A 21,723-nucleotide genomic window follows, 5' to 3' on the forward strand; every position below is an offset into this window, starting at 1 on the left:
GATTCCACATGTAAGTGAGAGCATTTGATGTTGGTGTCTAATTTAAAATTAAACTTCCATCTCTACTGTTGTTGACTTTTTACCCTGTTAACTTAGGCCATTTTTTTTCCTCATTCGTATTTCTTCTGTCTCTAAAATATCTCATCTCCTGTTTGCTTTGTCTTCCACCAATTCTGTTTGATTTAACTATTTCATTGCTTTTCATTGAAAAAAATCAGAATTTTTAGGGGTTGACTTCCAGGGGCTTGAAGAAAGTGCTCATGAGTGCAGAAACTGTTTTCAGTGGTGTCAGGTAGAGTACAAGACTGTCCCATAGAATCAGAGGCCTCGAGTAGGTTTTTTTTGGCTGGGAGGAGTGTTACAAATAGATTTCTAGAATATCACTGAAGTCTCCTGGGCTCAGGTAGCATCACTCCCCAAGTTTCCTTGAACCAGAAGTTGATGCAGTATCAGATTATTTGTCCTCACCTACAATGAATCAGTGACTAAGTCAAGAGTTATACTCTGATTCCTTAATGCTTCGCATTACTTCATGGGCCTGTGCTTTCTGTCCCCAACTCTGCATTTTATTTGAGATAACTTTGTCTTTCAGGAAAGATGTCTAGATAGTGTTATAACAAGTGAAACAAAACTGGCTTCCAGTATAATGAAAGCCTAATAATGATACTTTAAAAAATTAGGGTAAAATACACATCATATAAAATTAACCATAACATTTTTTTTTACAGTGCCAAGGAGCTTTTCTTTAAGGTGCCAGGTGAAAATACAACATTTCTCCCCAACTGGAAAAAAAAATGTAATAATCAAATTCATGTTTGACCATGTTTTACTTGGCACAGAGAAGATGGAATTTGCCAAGTTTTGTGGTTCTTCATACATTTTAGCTAACTTAGTTTAATTCATTTGCAAAATAAACAAATTGAATTTTTATGAGAGGGTGAATTAGGTTTTCTTTACCTTTTACAATGCATTATGTTATTATATTGAAGTATTGTTGATTTACAATGTGTTAATTTTTGCTGTGTAGCAAAGTGATTTCAGTTAATGCATATATATATATATGTACACACACATACACACACTTTATTTTTTAAAATATAAAATGTATTATATTAAGTACCCCTTTAGATGCCTCATTTTAAGACTCAGGTTTTCTCACAACAGACTTCTTTCCATTAGTGGCAAGAAATTTAATCTGGATATCTTTTATACTAAAAAATATGTAATGCTTTATAGTTGGAATTGCCAAGGCTAAAGCTGTGTCCTTTATCAGCTTGCTGAATGTCTGAAAACTTAATATAAAATCCTTTGATTGTCTCAGTTATTAGTCTTTAAGCAATGTCAATATATTTATATGTTGACGTCAATGGAATTACTATTTTTAGAATGCCAGCTCAAGAGCAGCTAGCTTTTCCTGCATCTGCCTTTGAAAAGCAATTTTAAAATGATTAATCTGAAGTGTCATTTAGTTAGATGTGAATCATCGTTGTTTACTAGAGCTGTCTGAAATGAAAATGGGAGTCTAACCACAAGCAATATCCTAGGCATTTCTTTTCCACCAGGGCCTGGATGGCAATGAATGATCACCAGAGCCCCTTGAAGTGGTTTTTGTCAGAAGAAATGAATTTTCTATTGCTTAGAAGGTACTATTCCCTGGTGACTAATGAAGTTTTCATAATTCCTGAGGCACTATCTACCTGACCGTAGTTTTTCAATGTTCTTAAGCTAGAACACTAATCTTTTTATTTTTATTTTTGACAGTCATCCCAGCCACTCCCTGCATTTGAATCTTTAGGCTGTGCTTGAAGAATGATGCCCAGTAGGTTAGAACTATAATCTTTTAAAAATGTCTTAGAGAAAGGGAGCATCTCTTTCGCATATGTGTGCAGATAACTTGGAAAGTCCAAACTTTGCTTGTCTGGTCTTGTTAGATGCCGATGAAGGAAAGGGAGGTGAACTCTGAGTTCTGGTGTCTTGGGCAGAGACTCCTAGCCATGGCAGAGGATGGGGATGACTTGGGAATTGCTGCTTGTGTGACTGCATGGATAGTGGAAAGAAAAAGACATTTGCAAACAACTGGTATAGAGAGGGTGCATTAAGCCAAACAAGAAAAAGAGATCATAACCCAGTATTTCCACTCCTGGGTATCTCTCCAAAGAAACAAAAACACTAATTCGAAAAGATACGCCCCCCCCCCCCCCCCCCAATACGCACAGCAGCATTATTTACATCTACCAACGCTTGGAAACAACCTCAGGGCCCATGAACAGATGAATGGATACAGAAGAAGTGGTACATATATACCATGGGAAAAATAAAGAACAAAACGTTGCCACTTGCAGCAACATGGATGGATTTGGAGGGCATTTTGCTAAGTGAAATAAGTCAGAGAGAGAAAGGTAAATACTGTATCATATCACTTGTATGTGGAATCTAAAAAGTACAACAAACAAGTGAGTGTAACAAAAAAGAAGCAGACTCACAGAAGGAGCTAATGGTTACCAGTTGCGGGTGGGGCTCAATATAGGGATGGGGGAGTGGGAGGACCAAACTGGTGGGTATAAGATAGGCTCAGGCTCAAGGATGTATTGTACCCGAAGGGAATGGAACCACTACTTTGTAATAACTGCAAATGGAAAGTAACCTTCATAATTATAGAAAAATAAATCAACAAAGTCAACAAAGAGAGATCATTACAAAAGACTGGTAACGTGGGGCTCTGTGATAATTGAAATCTCATCTTTCTAATGTGTCTGGTTTCAGATTGCCTGTTTGGTACCTGTGGATCAGTTTCAGCTTTATCAGCGGTTAAAATTTGAACGAGGTATGTAAACACTCTTCTTTTAATACTGATGGTGAATGTGGTTTTACATGTGTCCTCTTTACACTATCCGGTGTAGAAGATTAAGGCAGCTGTGGGCTGTCAGCAAAGCCACAAGGATACTCAGAAAAAGGAAAAGTGTAATTGCATCATAAAATTTCAACTTTCTTAGCCACAGCCAGAAAAAATGTAGACTAGCAGGAAATAGAACTTTCCTTACACTGGTTGTTTTGTATTTTTAATTTGGCTCATGTGAGAGGAGTTTTGCAAAACTTGGACAGTTTGATAATAACAATATGACAAAAAGAAAGTGACCTTCAAGCTGGGTTTTTTTTTTTTTTTTACCACCAATTCCCTGCTCTTGAAGGTCACTTTAAAACATTAATCTGCCCAAACATTGTCACTGCTCATTGTAATAGTCACCATTTGGTCTTCTGATAACACTTGTAATCATGATGATGGCTGAGTATATCATTCTAACGCTATTTACAATGCAATGGACTGATTTTCTTTCTGACTTTGGTCTTGGCGTCATTTATGTAGCTTTTCTATGTATACTGCCTTTTTATCTGTAGGAATTATTTTGTGGTGTGTTTTTCCATATCCAAGAAGTAGGATAAAATGGTGTCCCCTGGAACTCATAGGAGTATAGCTTCATCGAGTATATAGCATAAACTCTAATCTAGCATGAACATATATTTTTCTGATTGCTAGCTTTTTAATCTGGATGAATAAAGTCTAGAGCTAAGAGGGTAGGGGAAGATATGAACATTAATCTATCATATGCTAGTAAATTTATTTAATTTTGCAATTACCTTGATTTAGATAATTGTTACATGAAAAAAGAAAGAGAACCATGCAGAGCATAAAGGGGGTTTAAGAAGAGGAATATTTGCAGGGGAGTCACAGGATGGTACTTGCTACCTATGACCAAAGTTTGGTTCAGTCTCACAGGCTTGTTTTTTCAGCAAACCAAAAGCAGATTCATTTCTCATGGGTATATCATTTAACTCAGTTTATAAGACCAATATATTCGGGTGGAATTTATTTAAAAAATTCTTGGAACTATATTACTTGAATTATTTTTGCTCTATAGGAAGATTCAAATGAGATGTTACCCAACAGGCAATTAGAACCAACAGTGTCAGATGAATTTTAGGTTTAATGGATGAAGACAGAGCCTGGTACACAGTGCTGTGTGGATTCGGAGTTAACTGGAGGAATTAAAGATGGGGTTGTTTATGCTAGTCCTCCTTATTCCACCCCTTGTGGGCTGGTTAGATTGAGCATTATACCCTCAGATGCTGAGTAATGGTGTCAAACACCTGCCCTGCCATTCTTCCACTTTATCCCAGTACCTTCCATTATAAAAATAAATGATTGGGGAGTACCTGTCATGGCTCAGCGGAAGCAAATTTGACTTAGGAACCATGAGGTTGCAGGTTCGATTCCTGGCCTTGCTCAGTGGGTTAAGGATCCGGCATGGCCGTGAGCTGTGGTGTAGGTAGGTCACAGACACGGCTGGGATCTGACGTGGCTGTGGCTGTGGCTGTGGCGTAGGTCAGAGGCTACAGCTCCGATTAGACCCCTAGCCTGGGAACCTCCATATGCTGCAGGTGTGGCCCTTATAAGCAAAAAATAAATAAAAAAAATAAATGACTGTTGGAACATAGACATTCACTGCATGGATGGGCGTGGTTGGTAACCAGTGCCATGATTCAAGGGCTCTTACCTGGAGAATTCAGAAGAGTTAGGTTGGATTTTCAGACTTCTTCCTAAATGACAAGACCTGTCGGTCTCACCAGTTCTACTCAGTAACCAGTGCTCATCCTGTTTATGGTGTTCTCTTGCCCCAGATACCCCTCTCCTCCTCCGGACCATCGGCCTCCCCACCCACCGCCCCACCTGTCAGCCGGCCTTATTCCTTATGGTTTAAGCCCTTTTCTATTAGCTAAAATGCCGTTTTGTCATTAATTACACAAATTCTAATAGTACCAGGAATTGTTAAGTTTCTCATGTATTCTGAAAATAGTGGCTAAGAGCCTGCATGGGAATGCAGGCTCCACTTCTTCCTAGCTGTGTGACTTTCCTTGCTGTACCTCAGTTTCCTCATCTGTAAAATGAAGCTATTAAGAGCCCTGTACTGTGGGGATTAAATGAGTTAACACCTGTCAGACACTTGCTTGGGTCCTTCCTCTGTCTCAGTGTTCAAAATACTAACATTGTGGGTAATAAAAATGCTGATAACTTAAGAGTAGCACCATTTACATAAAAGTATATTCAGTGTTCTTCCATTCCCCCTTTTCCAAGATGAGATAATCATAACATTCTCTAGGAAACATCCTCATATTGAAATAGCTATTAATGATTGTCTTTTGTCAATGGGATTAGAACACTTGAAATTAATTGGTGGAGTTCCCGTCATGGCTCCGTGGTTAATGAACCCGACTAGTATCTGTGAGGATGTGGGTTCCATCCTTGGCCTTGCTAAGTGGGTTAAGAATCTGGCATTGCCGTGAGCTGTGGTGTAGGTCGCAGCTCAGATCAGGTGTCGCTGTGGCTGTAGTGTAGGTAGCAGCTCAGATCTGGTGTTGCTGTGGCTGTAGTGTAGGCTGGCAGCTGTATCTGCAATTTGACTCCTAGCCTGGGAACCTCCATATGCTGTGGGTACAGCCCTAAAAAGAAAAAAAAAAAATTAATTGGCCATTCTTTTGTGTGTGTGTGTGTTGCACATTCTTTGAGTTTGGACAAATTTATGATGACATGTATCTCCCAATACAGTATCATACAAAGTAGTTTTGTTGCCCTGAAAATTCTTCTCTGCCTATTTGTCCCCCCCACCCCCCTTAACTGCTGACAACCTCTGAGACATTTTTACTGTCTCAATAGTTTGGCTCTTTCCAAAATGTCAATAGAGTTACATTCATGTAGTATGTAGCCTTCTCAGACTGGCTTTGTTCACTTAGTAATATGCATTTCAGTGCCACATCTGTCTTTATGATAGACATAGCCTTGCCACTTGCAAAGTACACATGAAAAATTATTGACCTAGAATAATGCTTGGATAGATGTCGCCACCCTTTGCTTTGGGGCTAGGACCTTTTGAGGTTCTTGTGTTCAACCCTGCTTCTGATTGGCTTATTTCTTTAAGAGATGTGGCGGTGTGTTCAGTCTGGTTACAAGTTAGGAAGGCCTTGGAGTCAGCCTTCCTTATAGGTGGGTCTTGCCTATCTCCGATACATTATAGATTAAACAGTTTCATTCAGACGTGGAATTTATTTTTCCTCACAAGTTCTAGGCGGATGCCCCATGTAGATCCCATGAATTGACAATTTATTTTATTTTATTTCTGTTTTGAATACTAATCTTTAAAAAATTTTTTTTAATTGTTGTTTCCCCAATCCAGTTTTTTTTCTACTGTACAGCATGATGATAATGTAAGAAAGACAACTGATTTTATTATTCCTATTTTGTCGATGAAGAAACTGAAAATTGGAAAGATTGAGACTTGCCTAGGACCACATAGGTGTGTCTAAGCTTCTTCATTTATAAAAATTTTTGAATTCTGTAGTTTTTTTATTGGGGTGAAATTATACAACATAACATGTACCATTTCACCCATTTTACATGAACAATGGCATTAAGAACACTCCCAGGAGTTCCCATCGTGGCTCAGTGGTAACGAACCCGACTAGTATCCATGAGGACACAGGTTTGATCCCTGGCCTTGCTCAGTGGGTTAAGGATCTGGCATTGCCATGAGCTGTGGTGTAGGTCACAGATGCAGCTCAGATCCTGCGTTTCTGTGACTATGCCGTAGGCTGGCAGCTATAGCCCGGTTTTGACTCCTAGCCTGGGAACTTCCATGTGCCGCATGTGTAGCTGTAAAAAAAGACCAAAAAAAAAAAAATTCCCCATGTTCACAGCCATCACCCCCAACTACTTGAAAAGCTTTTCTCACCCCAAGCAGAAACTGTGTATCAGTGAAACAATAACTTTCCTTTCTCTTCTTCTCCCAGGGGCTGTTAACCTCTAATCTACTTTCTGTTTTGTGAATTTGCCCAGTCTGGACATTTCACATAAGTGGAATTATACAATATATTCCTTTTGCATCTGGCTTGTTTCAGTTAGTATGGTGTTCTAGTTCATCCACCTTATAGCATGTATCAGAACTTTTTGTGGCTGAATAATACTCTATTGTGTGTATAGACCACATTTTGTTGACCCATTCATCTGTTGATGGACACTTGGGTTGTTTCTACCTTTTGGCTCTTGTCAATAATGTTGCTATGAACACTAGGGGTGTAAGTATCTGTTTTAGTCCCTGCTTTTCAGTTCTTTGGGATATACAACTATCATTGAAGTTGCTGGGTCATACTGCTGTTCCGTGTTTAGTTTTTGAGAAACTGCCAAACTATAAAACTCTGTAATTTAATTAGACATTTTTACTATTGGAGAGTATGAAAGTATCTTAAATTTGGAAGCGTGCTAAATCTGGTGACCATTTGGTTCATTCCCTCATTTTATAAAAAAGGGAACTGAGACCCAGAGTGATCTCAGGTGATTTTGCAAAAAGGCAATTTATAATCATGTAATTCTTCCTTAGCATCCATTATAAATAATTATTATTAGAAAATAGACATTCCAGGTGAGAATAAGTTTAAGCTAATTTGGTGCTACACAATACAGTTTACTTGAGATAATCTGTATCTAAATTGTTTACCTCTTTTTTACACAACAGACTTCATATTGACCTCAAACTCAGCATTTACCAACTAGGTGACTTTGAGGTCCATGTCATGAAAATATTTCATGTGGAACTGTATAAAAGGAGATCTCGGGATGTAATAAATACTAATATTATGAATGAGTTAAATGGCTAACTGGTGGAAGGTAAAACTCATTGGTTGGATTCTGAGATAGAATTGGAGAGTTTTCACTCTGAAAAAATATAGAATCAGATTAGCGGCAGCTCTATCTCTTAGTAAGAAATATTATTGTTAATTTTGGCCAATGCTTATTGTTTGCCAAATTCTTTTTCAGTTTTTAGTTTGTCATCCAGTGTCTTAATATTCTTCCACCTTATATTACTTATATGATTAGCTTGTCTTTTATGTCTTGGTTTTCATCTTTGGGGGGAAAAAATCTTTTGGATAGGAATGGTCCCTGGTTATCGCTCTGTTTACACAAAACAGAGAAATGCCGTTTGGCATGGATTGGTTATTCTGTGAATCTACTTTCCATCCATCTGTGATTTTTCCATTGGCTACTGCTGTGTTTGTGGGTTTTCCTTTCTATGTCTGTCTGCCAGTATTAACAGAGAAAAGGAATGCTAAGTTTGGCATGTGTTAGTGATTATTGCTTTATTTTCTACTGCTTCTCCAAGCACATGTCTGATGATTAAGGCTAGAATTTTGTTTGTCTGTTTCCAGAACCTGCTTTTTCAAATTATGTGTGTGTGTATGAAAACTAGGTTAAGATGATCCTCTCTCGTGCTTAAGCACTTTTCCTAATTTTTAACTTGTTGTGACTGCTAGTTATTTCAGTTTCTTGGTAGGCGAATGTGTCTGCTCTTGGATATTTATATTATAATATAGTGGTTAGAAACTCTTAGAAATGGTTTAAGTGCCTTTATTGTTCTCCTTCACAGTATGTGAATACAATAGGAATTTGCTTTCCTGTTGTCATCTGTTAATCCTATTGCATTCACCCATGTATTCAGTATGTACTTATTTATGTGCTGAGTATCTGTTATATGCCAGGTGCAATTCCAGATGCGGCTTCAAGCTATGGTTCCATCTTTTTTTGAAAGCTCTTTTGTTCTCAGCACTTTTCACAAGCCTTCTTTCATTTTGAGCCTTAACATTTATGAGATGGTTCTTCAGATTTCATCTCACTCTTGTATTTGTCCTCCATGAAATGCTCCTACTTCATCTTTTGTATCTGATGATTACGGTCTTATCTCACCAGAGCTCCTTCTGTAGCTGTGTGGTTTCTTTTTGCGTTTTGTCTTTTTAAGACTGGATGATACTCAGTGACTTTATCTGTTCGGTTTTATTTTTTAACACCTTCCATCTCTCATTAGTCACCTTTCTTTTCATAGTTTCTGATCACAAGCCCATTCTTATTGTGTGTGTGTGTGTGTGAGAATGAATCATCTTTCCGAGTTTGCTAACTGAAAAACATGACATTACAGATGGTTTATTAATGTTTACTCTAGTAAAACATAAGTCTAGTATTTAAAGTTATATAGATTGAAGAGATGTGATATTTTAGCGTATTTGTGTAGATTATATAATGTCAGAGAGTTAGTTTAAAAGTAGAAACAAGCTATCTTTTTTAAAAAACAAAAAAACCCCAGTTAAACACACCCAGAGATATACATTTGCACTGAGTCGGTAGGCAGAACGTGGGACTTTTAATCCCAGGGTCGTGAGTTTAGCCCCACGCAGAGAGAATCTGGTTGAGCCTGACTTTCTGGTGTTTCGTGGTAAATGTATGACTAAGTCTAGGATTTCCTTCCCCAGCTCTTCTGTGCTTTCTGATAGTAACACTTTCTCCTTGGCTTCACACTGCTTCAGCTTTACCATCTAGTTCTTTTTTGCTGATCAATTTTAAATCTCAAACAGCGTGCGCTCTAGATGTTTCAGCTCTCCTCTGAAAAACTGAAGTGTCTGCAAGAAAAGACCTTTATTAGCAAGTTGGATGAGGTTTCTAAAGGGGACCTGAATTAGAGGCACAGTGTTCATAAGCCTTTGCCTTGTCCTGTCTGCACTTCCATTTCCTCATCAACAAAATGGGGATAGTGATGGAATGATTGTCCTGGAGCTGTTGTAGAGAATAAATGAGTTCATATTGTCTATGTCACAGTGTGCCTTCGATGAATTATTACTGCCGTTATTGTTATTCTTCTGGTTGTTGTCATTGCACCCTCGAATCTTGTCCCCAGTCTTTTAAACTAAGGAAGCATCTTCCAGAATCCAGATCAGACCTTGGCCTGAGTGCACAATAATATCAATCTGTTTACTTTTCATCGTAACTCAAGTCTTTTTCACTGTGTTTCCGTCCTTTGTGTCCTAGATTCTAGAGTTTTATAGAAACTTAATAATCTAGGCAGATTCCTTACACCACCTATTATATCAGTTTCCTTCATGTGTATATTCTTACTCAAAGCGTGAATCCACCTTCTCGGACCAGCTTCAAGAGGATTATGACTTGCTGAGATGGAGCATTCAGTTTCTGCTTGAAAGAGAAAAGATTCCCGTGGTGATAGGGGCGCTTAAAATATGTTTAATTACCTGATTTTTACATAAATAATGATACTCTAGGAGTAAAAAATGCGTGATCCCTTCATATACTACCTAACCATGAGTTATGCCAACTCTCTACTTCTTTTAGGCTCAGTACAACAGTTTTAGACCAGATAACCTCAAAAGTTGTTTCCAAGCTTGAAATTTTGTGGTTCTCATCAACTGTCTTGAGAGCAGCCCCTCTGCTGATGGCCACTTCTGTTCGGGTATGTTTACGCTAGCAGATGTTAATTCCAATCAGTTCAGTTTAATTGCATTTTAACCATCTGCAGAAGACCTTTGTTCTTTGAGATAGCAGAAAGCAAATTAATTTTGGCATAATTAAAAATGCAGCAGGTCATAAAAGTTAAAACAGTTTGATTTATTTCAGCTGATAATCAAATTAGCTTGAGTGCATGGTATTTCCCACAATCATAAAAAATGTACACGATGTCTTTTTTGGAACAGCCTCACAATGGTAGAAAATGGCAGAAAAACTTCTCATAGTAGTTGAGAAAATGTATAACAGAATAAAAAGCAAGCTCTGCCGTATCGAATGCTGATAGTTCCAGGTGGGAAAACCAAGGGTCTCCAGTTAGTTTTTTGAAAATTGAAAGAAGTTATTGGGGTCAGATGTGGTCTTTATGTTTCATGGCGGTTTTATTTTCTTGGAGTGTTTCTATTTCCTAATAATTGTCAGAGCACAGAATAGCTTTAAATAGCATTTCCTGCCTTGCATAATTTACATGAACAAGCAGAGTCTGAAGATCAGAGAGTCATGGGGCTTTACTTCAGTAATCAACTCTAATTTTCATAAGTAAATTCCAGCTCAGGTCTGTGACCTGTCTGTCTCCGATTTAAGTATGTTACAGACAATCACTTTTAAATTCCGTTCATGTTAAAAGTGCCGGGGGCACTATTCTCTTTTGCTAGACTTCCGAGTTTTTCCCCATCTCAAAGCTACAAGCAGACTTGCACCACTGCCGATACAGGAGAAATTAGTTGAATGGGCACCAGTTCATTGTTTTCTTCATCTTTGAAATAGAAATTGGAAGGAGGAAGAAACTAAACCTTAAATGTTTGGATAAGCGTGCATTTGGTTTATCTACATAATCACTCTGTTTCCCAGGCCACAAGCCAGGAGGTAGAATTGACTTCTCAATAATAGTAATAAAAAGCATTTTAGAAAGTCCCCCACTAAGCCTGGGGGCTCTCCTTCCCTTCAGACTCCTCTCAGAAGGTTGGGGTAGATGAGAGAGTGAGGAGAAGACAGCACTTGCTGATGAGATTGCCATTTGGCTCCCACCTGCTGTCCATTAATCTGTTCCTTTTTGGCTTGGATTCTGGCAGGTCCTGTGAGCTGCCAGGGCTGCCAAGGTCTGATGCCTCCTCAGCATTTTCCCCTTTTCTACCACGCTGGCTTTAGGCCCCACTTGGGGGACCCTGTGTTACTTCAGGTATAGAAAGCAAAACTGTGCTCTTCATGGCGTGTTGGAATTGTAATAATTTTTTAAGGAAGCCAACAAGTCTTTTAGATGCAGTGGACTTTTACTTGGAGCTGCTCTTCTGGGAGCTGGGCTGAAGGACAACTGGAAGGACAGATGCTGTACTGTACTCAGATACCTTATCAGTGTAACCTGGTCAGACTCGTAGGTCTTGATCTCTGTTCCACTGGGGGAAACTCTTCTCCAAGAGACCCCAAGATGCCCCTACAGAAATATCTCTGGATAGTTGTTTCTGTTCCCTGGAAATATCTGAAGGCAGAGCTGAACAATGTAGAACCTTACCAGAGATGCTATCATTATCTTTTATTGCCATAGGGCATTGACCTACAGATCCTGTTTCTTATATTTCTTTGATGTTGCTTCCCTCCTTTAGTCAACGAATACTACTTTCCAGGTACCTTTCTAGGCCTGTAGTTGTCACCTGGCATGACTGCATCCAACTGCCTCTCTGCCAGGAAATCTGGACAGTTTTCACCTTCAAAGTATGCTCTAAATTATCAGAACTTCTGCTTCTAACATGTATCGTCTTGGATTAGACCGCTGCAGTGGCCTCCTAACAGAGCTCTCTGCTGCTCCTTTGTTCTACTACCAGCCTTTCTTCTTATAGTTGCCAGAATAATCTTTAGTAAGTGGAAATCAGATCATGGCACTCCCCTGATTAAAATGCCTTCTCCTCCAGTGGCATCTCATCACGTTTAGGGCTTATCATCATAATCTGCGATCTGGCCCTTCCTGACTGTTCCCACATTATCTCCTGTAACTCTTCCCTCTGCTCACTTAGCTCCTTGTAAAATTGGACTGCCTTATTATATGTGTAGATCTTTCCTTTTGCATTACTTGGATAAAAGCTGGAAATCTTTCAGATCAAAACCATATGTACATTGGCTGCTTATTTATGGTTCTAAATTATAGACCTCAATGTGATTTTTAAAAATCCTTAGCTATAAAAAAAAAAGAAAAAAGAAAAGAAAACCTTCAAAAACAGAAGTGATGTTTACTCAGTGTCATCTGGTTCTTACCAGTGTAACAGTTCCAAAGGCTTCTCTCTCTCAATTCTAACCAAATTAATAGCTACTCAATGGGAAGAGTAGATCATGTACATTTGAGCTGAGGGGTCTCTGTCATGAATAAAAAATAAAAACAGAAAGAAAAACAAATTAAGGAAGTATTCTTTGTGTCTCCAGGCCCAGGGACACCAGGGTACCTTTTCTTCCCAAAGATTGTCCTTCATGAATTTCTACAGTCAACTTAGGCTATTTGAGTATATAAGGGATAAATTCTTGCAGTCCCATCTGCATCTCCATCCAGTAAGAGAAATTCAACCCTCTATCCTTCACTCCTTGTTTCCTTACTTTGCTCTTGATTTTAACACGGAAATATAAAACAGGATTTTCACAAGTTTGGCTAAATTGACCCCAGCCATCCCCCTCCCCAACCCCAATTTGTCATTTACTGTGTTTTTAATGGTTTATCAAGAATATACAGCACACCATCTTTGGCAGGTGTCTTTTACATAACCAGAGCAGTATTTAAAAGCTGTTGGACAAGCTCAAGCACTGGTGTGAAAGAGATCTGTGGGCGCCCCCCCGCCCCCGCCCCCCCAGAAAGTTACATAAACAAACAGTATTGTTTTGCTACTATGGGTATCTCCTGGATGGCTGGACATTTCTCCAGGCTTTAATCTTGCGATTCTAACTAGCAGTACTTTCTTTTTATTGAAATTATTTAAAAGGGGAGGCTGATGGGTGAAGGGGGCTCTGTTTGCGAGAAGTCATTGGTTTAAATGAGTAGATATCTGGTCCCTGTTTTCTCCCCGATACTGAATTGGTAGAAATTATTACCTTTAAAACTAAGCTCATACTCAATACTTTCATTTCCTTTTTGCACCACCCTTTCAGTTTGTTTGCTTTCTGCATGGACTTTCCAAGAATTACAAGCCTTAAGAGGTTTGAAATGATAATTTTGTCAGTTTTCAAAATTTGCAGAAGGTAGTGGTTTAGAGAAAAACGGGCTACTCTACCCCTCAAGTAACATCACTTTTCACCTGACATTTCTCCATGAAAGGTCATGTCGTAGGACAAGAACACGGGGTCTTTTATCGCCTAGAAAATGGAAAACTGAACAAGATGTGTAAATGCTCGAAAGACGGTCATCCACCCTCCACTCTGTTTTCTTTTTTGCGTGCCATTCGGATCTACCCAGTGTGGTGTATGACGATCATTTTATGGTCTGTGAAGGTCTCTACCTTTTCTTTTTTTTTTTCTTTTTTTTTTGGACCATGTGGCTCTTTTACAAATTACCCTTAAGCAGCCCTTTGGTAGGGCAGAGGAATATCCAAATTGACAGCTAATCTGACTTCTTGGCTAAGCCACACCAGACACTGCATGGTCCCCAAACGATTTGATTTTTTCCTTGTCCTATTATTTCTCTCTAAACGACAGAAGAAACCTCATATCTATTTCTCAGTGCCCGAAAGGACAAAATCTTTGGTGTGTTCTTCGTGTCCAATTTTTCTCCAAAAGAGTACTCAAAATAATTGAAAAAGACACTTGAGGTTTTTGCCTATTTCGAGTGTTGAAAGGTGAGGAATATTCCCAAAGAGTGGCAAATTTTAGTTAGCGAGAAGACTCCTTATCCATTCGTAAGGACAGCGGTGGCCTGTCCCATGAGTACCTCCTTTGAGAAGTGTGGCAGGGCCGAGTGATCTTGCAGGTTTGGACCCATTGTGAAGACCAAGAGCAGCCCCATCGCCCTTGGTTGTATTTAGCTTCCCAAAACATTAGCCTATAGCAGAGAATAAATGGAGGGGAGAAAGCCTGAAGCTTGAATGACAGACAGACTGTCACATTTTCTTTCTTTACGCTTTAGAAGTTCACCTGGACCCCTGCAGAACGTGGTGTCCTGTTGCAGACTGTCAGACAGTGTGCCCTGTTGCATCTAGTGACCCAGGACAGCCGGTGCTGGTGGAATGTCCTTCTTGCCACCTGAAGTTCTGCTCATGTTGCAAGGATGCTTGGCACGCAGAGGTCTCCTGTAAAGAGAGTCAGCCTGTGGTCCTGCCAACAGAGCATGGGTAAGAAAGAAAACTTTCTTTGGGATTATTCACCCATATTCTTGGAAGAAATATGTTGCTTGGAGGAGGAGTTACCTTGTGATGGAATTTCAAGATGAGTTATTTCCCTGTGGAACTTTCCTGAGAAGTGTCTCCGAATTGGTAGGTTGTTAACAAAGAATAACCAAATAAGCATTTCCAAAGGAATTTTAGTTATTTACCCCCAGAGAATCTTCCAGATACTACTGAAGTTAGAGTCTGTATGAATTTTGATTTCTCTTTAGGTAGGAGGCATATGGTCTGCTGGTTCTCAGCAGGATGTCATGGCTTGTCCACAGCCATTTGCTTGGGTACCATAGCCGCCCACAGTGGATACACCTGGTTCTTCCTGCTTGCGAAGGCGCAGAAATAATTTTCTGACCTGACTCAGTTGCCAGCTTGTGAGGTGTGCCAGTCCTATCAAGAGGAACACTGCAAGAGAAGAAACAGCCTTTAGTGTGACACACTGCTAAAAATTCATGCATCCTAGAGGAAAATACTTTATGCTCTGAAAAAATGGTGCCAAGGTTGAGATGTTAGCTTGGGAAGTAATTCACTCTCTCCCTTGCAGGATGGAGGGTTTTTATGGCAGGAGCAGAGCCCAGAGTGAGAGACCTTTGTGCTTGATCCCTTGCTTTGCTTGAGGCTGTGGCTGTTCTGCATGAGCAAGAACAGAAACACCACTGTTGCCACCCTGTTGGCTTAATCCCCCAGTGCCCTCAGAGTGTGGAGCACCCTTCTCCAGGAACAGTCATGCTACCTGGCTGTGATGCTGAGCTTGAATCCCAGACCAAACAAATCAAGAGGAGAAAAAGAGCTGACACACATGGCAGGCATGTGCCTGCTCAGTCAGTACCGGCTACATTTTCACTGCCACACCGTAAGGTCCCCAGGATTCACAGGACAGTGGAACGATCCCAGAGGCAAGAACGATTGAGTTCTGATGTTGTCATTTGGGCTCTTGCGACCTCATGCAAGTCACGCAGCCTCTGTGAGTCTGTTTCTCTATATGGGAAAAAAAAAAAGAGAGAGAGAGAGAGACAGGAATGAAAATGGTAGCTGTCCTACTGCTGTATGAGGTTATTAGGAGCAGCAAATTCGATCCTAGGTTTGACAACACTTTGCAAACCTGGTGTCACTATTGTGCTGGGTGGTGGTTTTGATGAACAGTGGCTAAAATGCAACCCTGTGCTCTGGGTCCCCCCAGCCCTCCCTCCACCTCAATCCGTTCACTTATTTTCTGTGCCCCTTGAGCTTGTGAGCCTTGAGGGCTTAGTCACCTATTCCGAGCAGGTCTTTTCAGTGATATTGGGAATTTATTTTAAAGTATTGATGATTGACTCCCTCTAATCCTCTCCCCTTGTTGACTTGAACAGATCATGAGATCAATGATCTTTGCCCCCCAATCGATCCTGAGCTAGCTTTGCTGCCGTGTGGCAGACTTCTGGTATTTTTATTCCGACAGTGTGGGCTCAGGAAGGAAGAGCTAATTTGGCAAAACAATGAATTCAGTCAGCTGTGGAAAATATAATTATGTAATTCCCTCAAAGCCAAAGATAAATAAATTAGGGCTCTTTTTTTTCGTTTTGAGTTATCTGAACAACACATCATCTCGTCTCTCCTATTTTTACCCCTGCCCTTTTCCTGGAAAGTGAATTAAGCACAGAGAGCAAAGAGTTCACTCCTACTCATCAGAAGCCCTGCGAGTTCAGTTGATGACCATAAACTTGAGTCTCAAATTTAACTGTTTGATTCAGCCCACTTTTCCCATAGCTCTGGTTAGTGTACACCCTGTGGTCCTAGCTTTTTAAAAAAGTCAGACAGCATCCTCGATCCCTACGCTCTAATTTCTCATTCATTTTGTTTCCAGGACCCTCTTTGGGACAGAGGCAGAAGCCCCCATTAAGCAGTGCCCAGTGTGCCGGGTTTATATCGAACGCAACGAAGGCTGTGCTCAGATGATGTGTAAGAACTGCAAGCACACGTTTTGCTGGTACTGCCTCCAGAATCTGGATGTAAGTGCCACCCAGAAGGGTCTCCTCCCTGGTCCTTCTCCGTGTCGTATCTGTGTGACAGCTAGGATCTGCCGGGCTTTCCTTTCAAAATATTGAGCCTGTTTTTGTGCTGCCAAAGAACTTTGTTTTTCGTTGTGAGACTTCTTCCTGAGCCCACTAGGCTAGATACCTCTCTTTGATTACTTGAGGTGTGTCACCTTAACAAGGCAAGCTTTTGTTTTAGGGACATTTCCTGCTTTGGGGCATGGTCTCATTACATAAAGGACTGTTAGTGTAGTAGTTTTATCTTGGTGTTGTAACCAGTTACCACAAACTTGTGGCTTAGAACAACACAAATTTATGTATTTATTTATTTTTTTTGTCTTTTTGCCATTTCTTGGGCCGCTCCCGTGGCACATGGAGGTTCCCAGGCTAGAGGTCCAATCAGAGCTGTAGCCACTGGCCCACGCCAGAGCCACAGCAACGTGGGATCCGAGCCGCGCCTGCGACCTACACCACAGCTCACGGCAACGCTGGATCCTTAACCCACTGAGCAAGGGCAGGGACCGAACCCGCAACCTCATGGTTCCTAGTCGGATTCGTTAACCACTGCGCCACGACGGGAACTCCAGAACAACACAAATTTATTATTGTTAGTTCTGTCCACTGAAGGTCTAATATGGATCTCACTGGATTAAAATCAGGTGTCCTGTGGTCTCCATTCTTTCTGGTGGCTCTAGGAGAGGATCCATTTCTTTGCCTGTTTTAGTTTCCAGGGGCCGCCTACACTCCCTGGCTTGTGTGGCTTCTTTCCCCTGTCTTCAGGGACAGCAGTGTCACATCTCTCTGACCCTTCTTCCATAGTCATAGCTTCCAAAGTCATTCCTTCTGACAGTAGCTGGGAAAGCCTCTCGGACGTGAAGGATCCATGTGATTAGATTAGACCCATCCAGACATCACAGGATAATCATCTCAACATCTTGAATCACACTTGCAAAATCCCTTCTGCCACGTAAGGTAAATTATTCACAAGTTCTGGGAAACAGGCCATTGATGTCTCTAGGGGAGCCGTTATTCTGCCCACCAGCACTAGATTGTTCTTTTGGAATTTAAAGAAAAAAGCCATTCAAATCAGTGGCATCTCCTAATTACTGTCTTGCTCATTGGCATGACAGCAGGATGGCTACTGTTCTCTCAGGGTTCCCTACCCACATAAAGGGGTCTGGTCTAGGAGTTCCCATTGTGGCTCAGCTATAACGAACTTGACTAGTATCCCTGAGGATGCAGGTTCGATCCTTGCCTTTGCTCACTGGGTTAAGGATCCAGGGTTGCTGTGAGATGTGGTATAGGTCTCAGACATGGTTTGGATCTGGTGTGGCTGTGGTGTAGGCTGGCAGCTGCAACTCTGATTCGACCCCTAGCCTGGAAACTTCCATATACTGTGGGTGCGGCCCTAAGCACACACACACACACACCCACACACACACACACACACCCACAAACACACACGCACAGAGGGGGGGTCTGGTCTAATTATCCCCCCCCCCCCCACCATTCATAAAGCGTGTCTTATCCATTTCTGGTGCAGTTCCATTCAGTCCAGGGCTGAGGTTAATGGTAACCTCAGAGTTAAAATGGTAACCTTGGAGTTAAAAGATGTGAAGGATTGGTGAGAATTCTTTTGTTTTCCAGTGGTTTACAGCTTGGGGTAGCACATGTTGTTTATAGATGTTCCCTACTTTGGCAACTTGGACCCGTAAAATAGGTTCGTATCAATGGAAGCCTTCTGTCATGGTTGGTTGGGTGGCCATTCTTTTCTCACCTTTTCATTTTAATTGCTTAGTTTGCTTCAATTTGTAGGCCATTTGTGTAGTGCTTTTGTATTATACATGTTCAGCCCGTGGGTACATGTAACATAGGATGCCTGCTGACCTCCACATGCCTGCTTTTATTTTATTGTATTTTTTTGTGGTCACACCCACAACATATGGAAGTTCTCTGGGCCAGGGATCAAATCTGAGCCATAGCTGCAACCTGTGTCACAGCTGCGGCCACGCTGGGTCCTTAACCCACTATGCTGGGCCAGGGCTGAAACTCACCACCTCAGCAGTGACCTGAGCCACTGCAGAGACAACACCAGATTTTTAACCCACTGTGCTACAGTGGGAACTCCTCGCATACCTGATTTTTAACTGAAAATTAGAGAAGTTATTTAGGCTGACATCCATGAGTAAGAGCTATAATGAGCTGACGTCAGTGTTTCAAGAAGAGGTATGCGTCAGGCGGAGAAAAGAGACATTTTAGATTCTGGAAGGTCAGCAGCTCAGGCTGGAAAATATGTTTTCAATTCTTTTTAAATCGTTCTATGTATCACAACCCCTTGAATTATAATTATGTTTGATATTTGAGACCTATTCTAATTCCAACGGTGTGACACTCTGGATGAGGGTATGACTCATGATTCTACACCCCTCGTGCTTTACAAAAGAAAGAAATCTTCTTTTGTTTTCCTTAATGTTTAACCAGAATATTAATTGGATTCGTATCCACAAGGAGACTGAGCCCATGAGGTTCTTTTTAAGAGGCATGAGAGTAAGGGAGTAAACATGGGTACCCCATCACTCTGTCTTTTGGCTGAAATGTGTTTTGGGTATGGTGTTACAAAGAACACAGCGTTCTGTCACTTGTGCTCTTCTGGCGCGTGAGGTGAAATGGTACAGATGTTAAACTGCTAGATGCATAGCATCTTCTTCTGGTCACTGTGTTTTGAGATCTCATTTTTCTCAGTTTTTTGCCGGGAGGCATGGGCTTGCTGGTAATGATGTTTTTCTGTAGACAAGTGTTCCATGTAAGATGGCAGTGTTGCTCTTTGTTTACAGGAAAGTTTTAGAGCATGGGTCTTGGAGAAGGGTGATTGTCCAAAAGCCAAGCCTGAGACTGACGTCACAAAGGGTGATTTTAAGATTTGCGGTGGGGAATTGGGTTTGTTTCCTGCTTTGATTCTCATTCCTGCTGTTTCAGAGAAGGAGACGGTGTTCATTTTCTGCCTTGGGAACCTCCAAGACTTGTCCTCTTCAGTTATCTCTCCTCTCCTGTGACTTCAACTACCATTCTCTACTCTCTGACATACCCACGCATTCAACTGTGTCCCATTTAACAGCAAGGAACACTTTTCTCAAGCCTCTGTCTTTCCCTTACTGCCCTTCTCTTTCTCTCCTTCCTTTAGAAACCAACCCTCAAAAAGGCATAATCACCTCTAGCTACTGACCCTCCAAACATTGCAATGTACCCAGATTGCCCCCTAGTCATACCTGCGTTCTCCCGCGGCTTTGAGGAATGTCTTTTGCAGAAAATCCAATGGATACTTCAGCCCTCATCCTACCTGGATTCTCTGCTGCCTTGACATCTTGACCACCTCATTCCAGTGCTACCATCTCTTCTGGTTTCCCTCCTCCATTTCTTTTCCAGGCTCTTCCGTAGCCCATTCTTAAATGTTGCTGTTCAGCAGCCTCTTCACTTCTCAGTCTGCACTCTCTGCTGGGTCATCTTATCTACCTCTCGGGTTTCTTTAACCCAAGGACACTGCTTCCCAAGTCTTTAACCCCCAGATCCAGATCTCTGTAATCAGCTGCCTTTTGACCAGTAGTACTGTTTGGATGTCTCAAGTATCCTTCAAGTTCAATACATCCAGACTGTAGCCATCATCTTCCTGATAAAATCCATCTCTCTGTTGTCATTTCCCTCAACAAAGCCACTGCCTTCTATCCAGTGCTTCTCCCTTGTCTGTGGTTTCTCTTCCCTGTTTCACCATGTGGTTAGTTACTGTGCTTGCCTCCTGTCCATCTCAGCCAGTGGCATGTCATTTCAGCTGCTTTACCATAGCAGCCTTTAGGCACCTCATTCCTGGTACTCTTCATTCCATAACCGCCTTCTGCTAGAGCTTCCTTTTAAAGATCACTGGTCAGGTCATTAATCTTACTTAGAATCAATCAAGAGTCTCAGTGACTATAATCTGTTTTCACATGGTGATTTATAAAACTACTGAGATACTGTCTAGAGATGGTGGGCTTGGCTTTCCTAGAGGCGGTCATTAATATCACCAGGAAGCCCCTGCTCCCCCCGAGGGGATCCGGTGTGGTTATTAGTACCCATCTCTCAACTCAAAACTGCATGTTTACCAAAACCTCTCTCTTTGCTTTGCAGAATGACATTTTCCTCAGACATTATGACAAAGGGCCGTGTAGGAATAAGCTCGGCCACTCCAGAGCCTCGGTGATGTGGAACAGAACGCAGGTACCGTGACCTTGAAAGGAGCCTGAGAGCAACCAGACTAAGAATGGCTTTAAAAGCTCACCTATGCATCCTCCCCACTCTATTGCCTGCATACCCATCCCAGCCTGAGAGGTTCTGGGAGTTCTGAGCCCGAAGTTAATTCATGAGCACAGTCTCCTAGAGGAGAAGGCAGGGCCCCAGAGCAGCCACTGACCAGGAGAATGAAGGCAGTTGCTCTTTCCTTCTGAAGAAAAGGGCCAGAATGACTTTGCTAAAGCCCTGGGGGGCATATTAGCTATGAGAGGCAGTGCTCTAAAACCCCTGAGCCCCTGTGGGGGCCTGGATTCCTCTGTACATATTGTATGTTCACACAACAGGTTCAGAGGGAGTCCTGGTTTATTTTTAATTGGGTTTCATATTTATTAAAGGCCACGTTCCTTTTGAGGGAGTCAGTGTGGATAGCCTGGGAGCCACTGTTACTGTGCCTCTGAGACAGTAGAGGAAACTCGTTAGCGAGAGAGCCAGCACCAATTTCTGATCACGCTTCAGTTTAGTCCGTGCTATCTCCCTGATTTATATCCAGTTCAGGCCATTGCTGGGCACTGGCTAAAAAGTCCCATAATTGTAACTGCTTTATGTGCCTGCATTGGTGTCTTAGTCAGTGCAGGCTGCTGTAACAAATTACCACAGCCTGGGTGGCCCATGCAGAAATGTATTTCTCATGGTCCTGAAGACTGGACCTCTGAGGTCA

At 41.4% G+C, this 21,723-nt stretch overlaps 1 protein-coding gene across 4 annotated transcripts in view; it reads left to right on the forward strand.

Moving 5' to 3' along the window:
• The window catches only part of RNF144B (ring finger protein 144B), a 168,437-nt gene that overhangs the window by 142,757 nt on the left and 3,957 nt on the right, over positions 1-21,723 (forward strand). For all 4 annotated transcript variants that reach the window (XM_047795204.1, XM_047795205.1, XM_047795202.1 and 1 more), the window contains exons 4-7: positions 2,764-2,824; positions 14,484-14,688; positions 16,577-16,721; positions 20,904-20,993. In XM_047795204.1, coding sequence (XP_047651160.1) covers positions 2,764-2,824; positions 14,484-14,688; positions 16,577-16,721; positions 20,904-20,993 — 501 coding nt within the window. The remainder of the gene's footprint in view (positions 1-2,763; positions 2,825-14,483; positions 14,689-16,576; positions 16,722-20,903; positions 20,994-21,723) is intronic.

This window comes from Phacochoerus africanus, chromosome 9 (assembly GCF_016906955.1).
Source record: "Phacochoerus africanus isolate WHEZ1 chromosome 9, ROS_Pafr_v1, whole genome shotgun sequence".
In the NCBI taxonomy this organism is placed as follows: Eukaryota; Metazoa; Chordata; class Mammalia; order Artiodactyla; family Suidae; genus Phacochoerus; species Phacochoerus africanus.